Genomic DNA, 6,585 nt, shown 5'->3' on the forward strand with positions numbered 1-6,585 from the left:
CTGTGTGGCTTGAGGCACCGCTCCGTGCCTCAGTTTCCCCATTTAAAAAATGGGGATAATGACACTGACCTCCTGCATATGGGTGCTGTGAGGATAAAGGAACTAATGTCTGGGCTGTCAGTGGTGGCTCCAGGCACCAGTGCTCCAAGCGCGTGCCTGGGGCGTCAAGCCATGGGGGGTGCCCTGCCGGTCCCTTCGGCGGCTTGCCTGTGGGTGGTCCACCGGTCTCACGGATTCGGCGGCAATTCGGCGGCGGGTATGCCGAAGTCACAGGACCAGCGGACCTCCCGCAGGCATGCCACCGAATCCGCGGGACCGGGGACCTCCCACTGGCATGCCGCCGAAGGCAGCCTGCCTGCCGTGCTTGGGGTGGCAAAAAAGCTAGAGCCGCCCCTGTGGGCTGTGCTCTGAGATGCTCTGTTGGGAGGGCTGAGAGAAAGGCAAAGGATTATTATTTATGAATGAAGTCTGAGAGACCCATATATGCACTAATAAATGGCATAACAAAAGCGAGCTGGGTGCTGCTATTTACCCCCATCCCACAATGTACAAAGGAGCAGCTGGCAAAATGAAAAGGTGACAGTGGCTTAGAATCAAAGGAATCCTAGAATCAGAGAGGAAATACTAGTAGAATTCATCTGTGGAACCTGCTACTGCTGGATAGCACCACATTCCACTTGAGACCTTGCCAGACAGATCTGATTTACCTGGGCAGTGTTCAGATGCTATGGGCACTAGAGCAACCCCTGAGATAGACAGTGATTGATTAGGGTTTAAATCCTTTGCTGGTGAAACTCTATTGACCTCAATGACCTTAAACCAGCAGAAAATTTGGCCGTAGACGTTGATCTGGTATTAATCCTCATGCTTCAGGTTTAAGCCAGTCTTCATGAGACTAGGATGAGACCTACTGTCACGGGCAGATCTGCTATCACAGGGCTCTCATACCTTACATGGAGGGTAGATTATCCCTCATATGCTACTGTGGGGGGTTCAGACCTTCCTCTCAGGCATCTGGTACTGGTACTCAGGCACTGTGGATACTGGGCCAGATGACCCTCGGGTCTGATCCAGCCTGGCAATTCCTATATTCCTGTGAATGACAGCAGCACCTTGCTAGGACAACTGTTACAAAGGCTCTCAATCTTCATGCTTCTGGGCATGCCCTGATCCTCTGATGGGCTCAGGAAGGAATTTCGACCCCGAAGATTTATCACAGGCATTTCCAGCTTCTGCTAAGGGCCTAGCATTTGCCACTGTCACAGCCAAGAGACGGAGATGGACCTTCAGTGCGTCCAATACATCATTGGCCATGTTCCTGTGCTAGTGCACAGCATGGTAAATTGGCACTCTATGCCCCGGGGGTGTGGTCTGGCAGATAGAGGGTGTGGCTTGATCCCAATTCACCTAATGAATGTGCTGGGACCTGCTCCATCCTGTCCCCATGGCTTTCAGCCCATGAGTGGCCCCACAGCGCTGCTCTTCCCCTGCTGGCATGTGCGTCTCAGTGAGGTAAGGGCAGGGACCTGTCACATGCTTTCAGTCGGCCAACCCCCTGCTAATTTGAACACGAAGGATGCAGGAAGGTGGATCAACCACCTCAGAGGGATTGGAAGTACATACTTCTGGGGCGGGCATGGAGTGTGCTTGAGCTGGCGATGTCTCCTTTGTGCCGGGATCCCCCTGGGTATTGAACTGAAGCGAGGAGCAGATCTGCCCCTGAATGTGCCACCTTGAAAACGTTACCGTGCAGCGTGACCTCCCCCAGCACTTTCCCTACTCCCCCGCGTCTTCCTCTGCCTTTGGGAAAGGCTATGGCCACTGCGGGAGCTTTCCTGCCTGCCAGTCACTCAGGCCTGAAACCAAAGCAGAGCCACGTGCTAGGATCCCGTGCTCTGGGGAAAGTGAGATGATTGCTGGCTTGGGGGGTTCCCCCACACCCCACCCCAGGGAAGGGGCCAGCACATCCCCAGAGAGTCCAGCTGGAGATGCTCAGGCCTGGTGCCCATGGCAGCTTTGCTAGTGTATGGGTCACCCCTCTGGCTCCTTTGCAGCCTGTTGCCCAGGGCAAAGTGGATTCACTCCATCTCGGGAGGAAGGGTGGAAAGTTTTCAGGCTGCTCCAGCTGCCCTGACAGCCCCAGGATGAGGCAATTGCTTGGTGTGTCCTGAGAGCGACTCCAGGCAGGGTTGAGGTGAAGCACCGTGCAGCCAACAGCAGAGAGTTAAACTGTGGGGGGACAACCCAGTGATTTTCAGGGTGGCCTGTTCAGGGGCACATCTGATCCTAGCTCACAAAAATGATAAACTTAATTGAAAAGAAATAGCAGAAAGGCCAGGCAACAGGTCCCGGTAGCTATGGCAACAGCATAGGGTCATTGGCCCCTGAGGCAGCACTAATGTCAGAGAGGAAGGATGGTCCAGTGGTTAGAGCCCTTGTCTGTGAGTTGAGTGACCTGGGATCAGCTCCATGCTGTCACAGGCACCCTGTATGCCTGTGGGCAAATCGCCTAGCTGTACAGTGAAGACAATGGCCCTGCTTCACTTCACAGGGATGTGGGAGAGTAAATCCTTGGTAGTAGGGAGGGCAGGTACTATGGGAATGGGGGCTGGGTATGTAAGTAGCTAATTTATGCTGGCTGGCCCAGGATCAGAGGAGCATGAAGGAGGTTTGGTGCAGCATGGCCAGTCTAGGGGATCTGGGCAGGTTTATTTCCTTCTCCAGTCAGGATTTGTTTTTGAAACTCACCGATTAAAAATTGACCAAGAAGCAAAAATACCCAGCATTGCAAGGTGAGAGCCATGTTTAAAATACCACAGCAGAAAGGCAGCTTGCAGATGAGGTGTTGCCTCTTTCAACAGCTGGTTCTGTTTCACTGCGTGCTCATGGCCAGCTGGGACATGCGCATGCAGGACGTTCTGAGCAAGACAGTGAACATGCCATTGCAAAACCGTGCGGGCGGCCAGGCTGGCAGCTGGGATTGAGTCATTATTTGCATTCCAGTAGCACTTAGACGAGACCCCAATCAGGGTGAGGGCTCCATTGTGCAAAGCACTGCAGACATGTGGGGAGGAATCTTGGCCCCATCAAAGCTCTCCCTGGGGCCAGGACGTCATTCCTGGCCAGAGACAGGCGCTGCCTTGCAGTGTTTGCAATCTAATGAGAAGGGGGGAGGGAAAACAGGGCACAGAGAGGTGATATGACTTACCCAAGGGCACACAGTAAGTCAGTGGCAGAGCCAGGATTAGCCATCCCCAGGTCTCTTGAGCCCCTTCTGCCCCTGCCTGCCCTATTCACTGAACAATGACTGAACTTGCTTCCCAGAGGTGGAGACTGGACTGCGTATGAGGCAGAGATTGGTTTTCCAAGAACACACCTGCAGGCATTCCTATATATCCACACACATATATCACCATGGTGGTACACACAGTCACCTGTCAAACTTCTACTCACCCAGGCACAGCATTATAGGTACGTGCCAAGTGTCCCTGAGACGCAGGCTCTCTCCTTACGAAGCTGGGTGCAGCCCATGGGGCACTGGAGAGGGCCAGGAATTGTTCTGAGGAGTAAAATATCAGTGGCTTTCTGGTTATGAAGTATCAGGGGGTAGCCGTGTTAGTCTGTATCTGCAGAATGTTGCATCCGAAGAAGTGAGGTTTTTACTCACGAAAGCTTATGCCCAAATAAATCTGTTAGTCTTTAAGGTGCCACCAGACTCCTTGTTGTTTTTCTGGTTATGGGCAGTTCTCCTGAGAAAGGCGGGACAGGGGGATTAGCCATCTGAGCTGTTAATGTTTCATGAGTTGTGCAAGGCTGATTTACACACACACAAGGGTACCTACATACAAACACACGTGAGAATGTGCAGACGCAGATGCATCCTGCAGTATACATCCCTAGACAGCCGTACCCACACACCTCAGTGTGAATAAGGAGGTACCCACGTGCCCAGGGACATATAGCCACATGTACACATGGCCATGCACTCACACACATCACACGTGTGCTCAAGCTCCCTATGTAAATACACCCCAGTCCACGCCCGCAAGCGGAGATTGTAATACTGAGGCCGGGGCCAGCCCCGCGCCCCACCCCGGCCGCGCCTCATTGGCCGGCCCCCGGGGCTGCCCCAGCCCCCGCTCGGCCCCCACCTCCGTCACGTTGCTGGCTGCTCGGTGTCATTTCCTCCTCCTGCCGCGGGAGCCCGAGCTGGCCGGGGGATGTGGCGCGGGGGGCCGCGGCGTTAGCGGCCATGGAGCCGCCGGAGGAGCGCACCGAGAGCCGGTTGGTCTCCTTCCAGTACGTGCATGTGCAGCTGCAGGGGGGCGCACCCTGGGGCTTCACCCTCAAGGGGGGGCTGGAGCACGGGGAGCCCCTCATCGTCTCCAAGGTAAGAGGCGGCCGGGGCGTGGCCGGCAGGGGGCGCTCTGAGCCCGAGAGGTGCCGGGGGGGCCTCGTCCCGCTGGAAGGAGCCGGAGTCGGGCCGCGCCTGCTGGAAACTTTTGTCTGAGGGGCGGAAAAGCGGCTCGGCAGCGAACCCGGGGTGGGGGCCGGAGGGGTCCCGCCGCGACGGGCTGGGAGCTGGTTGCGCCAGGAGCCGCGGCCCTTTCCCCGCTTTGTTCGCCGGAGGCGCCGCCGGGGTGCCCTGGCCGGCCCGGGAGCGCGGGCTGTAGCGGGGCCGGGCTCCAAGCGGGAGGGCGCAGGGAGCTTGGCCGGGGCTGGGGACATGAACACGCGGGGTCGCCCTGGAGAGCGGGGCGCCAAGAGGAGGCTCGGGACGGTAGCGCTCTCCGGGGCGATCAGACAGGCCGGGGAAGGAGGAAAGCTACCCCGGCCCGCGCTGCGCTAGAGGCGGGTCTCCAGGTAGCTGCGGCTGGGGGCGGCCCGGGAAAGGCTAGTGGCTGCTCCCCACTTGATGTAGTGTTGGTGGCGCGGGGAGCAGCCCAGTCCGAGCGCCCAGGGAGGCGCTGAACGGCAGGCAGGAGCCCCCGGCGCTGGGGGTGGGCCAGGCGGACCCTCTGCCCTCCCCACGCTGGGTCTGTGCTCTGGGGGAGCGGGGAAGAGAGTCGTCACCCTTCAGAAGCGGTGCGCGGCTTCCCATCCCCCTCGGCTGGCTGTGGCAGCCCGTAGCCAGGACCCCCTGCAGGCTGGCCTCAGGCCGCCCCTCCACTCATGTCTGTCCCTGGCTCAGCTCGCCCGCATAGGAGAGCTGTGCCAGGGGCTCTGCAGAGCGGGGTGGGCTGGCCGGAGGACTAGGGACACTGAGGTTGGCTAAGGTTTCCTGGGGTTGAGTAGCTGGCACCGGGCTGCGCTTCACCCTGTTAACAGGGCAAAAAAATTCAAAACCCAGAGTGTTTTCTCCTTTCGGAGCCTTTGCGGGAAGAAAGGAGCAGGAGGTGGGGTGGGTGCCTTGAAGATCCAGGTCTGAGCTCCTGTCAAGGCCAGAATTTGGATGAGCGATAGATTTTAAAACAAGCTGCGCTGGGAGCAGTGTGTGTCTGGCACGGGAGGAGGAAGAGCTAAAAGAGACGAACCCCTCCTCTCCGTCCTCTGCGAGCCATTGCAAGGCATGGAGATGGTTACCAATGGCTGTGTCTCATGCAGTCTGCTGTCTAGCTCCCTGGGGCTTGAACAGTTTACCAGAGGCAAGTGGGGAAGAGCACAGGAGTGGATGCAGAAGGCCACGGTGCGGTGGCTCCCTGCCACCCATGCCTAGGAATGAGGAACTCATCTCTGGTTGTTGCTTGGGGGCTTTGTCCTTTGATGAGCGCCTCTGGCTAGTCAGTGTTTGAAGCTGAGCTGCTTTAGCTGCTGAAGTGGAGAAGGGACTCTCTCTCTCTCTTTTCCTCCTCTAGATTTTAGCTGCTTGGAGGGAACAGGGGTCTCTGTTACTCACCCTATTCTCCATTATTGTTGGTCCTCCTCTCCATCCCTATTCTCCGTTATTGTGGGTCCTCCTCTCCATGTGCCTAACTTTTGATTCTGAAAAAGATGTGGGGTTGAGGTGGATAATCAGCTGAATGTGAGTTCCCAGTGTGATGCTGTGGCTAAAAGGCCTATTGTGATCCTTGGATGCATAAACAGGGAAATCTCCATTAGGAGCAGGGAGGTTATTGCACCCCTGTATTTGGCACTGGTGCACCCGCTGCTGGAACTGTGGCCACTTCTGGTGCCCACAATTCCAGTTAAATTAGATAAGGGTCAGAGATTAGAAAAGGATTAGAGAACCTGCCTTATAGTGAGAGATGCAAGGAGCTCAATCAAGGTAGCTTAACAAAGAAGCGGGGGGGGGAGCTGATCACAGTCTACAGGTACTTACGTGGGGCACAACTATTTAATAAGGGGCTTTTCAGTTTCTCAGAGGAAGGTCTAACACAGGGGTCGGCAACCTTTCAGAAATGGTGTGCCAAGTCTTCATTTATTCAATCTAATTTAAGGTTTCGCATGCCAGTAATACATTTAAATTTTTTTAGAAGGTCTCTTTCTATAATATATAACTAAACTACTGTTGTATGTAAAGTAAATAAGGTTTTTAAAATGTTTAAGAAGCTTCATTTAAAATTAAATTAAAATGCAGAGCCCCCC

General features: G+C 55.7%; 1 protein-coding gene across 2 annotated transcripts in view; it reads left to right on the top strand.

Moving 5' to 3' along the window:
• The first annotated feature begins 4,197 nt into the window (after nt 1-4,197).
• SHROOM4 (shroom family member 4) overlaps nt 4,198-6,585 on the top strand; it is a 61,504-nt gene continuing 59,116 nt past the window's right edge. For both annotated transcript variants that reach the window (XR_004647017.1, XM_034780698.1), the window contains exon 1: nt 4,198-4,390. Coding sequence is in view for 1 of the 2 variants with exons in the window: in XM_034780698.1 (XP_034636589.1) it covers nt 4,253-4,390 (138 nt within the window). In the remaining variant the exon portion in view is untranslated. The remainder of the gene's footprint in view (nt 4,391-6,585) is intronic.

The sequence above is a fragment of the Trachemys scripta genome, chromosome 9 (genome assembly GCF_013100865.1).
Source record: "Trachemys scripta elegans isolate TJP31775 chromosome 9, CAS_Tse_1.0, whole genome shotgun sequence".
NCBI lineage: Eukaryota > Metazoa > Chordata > Testudines > Emydidae > Trachemys > Trachemys scripta.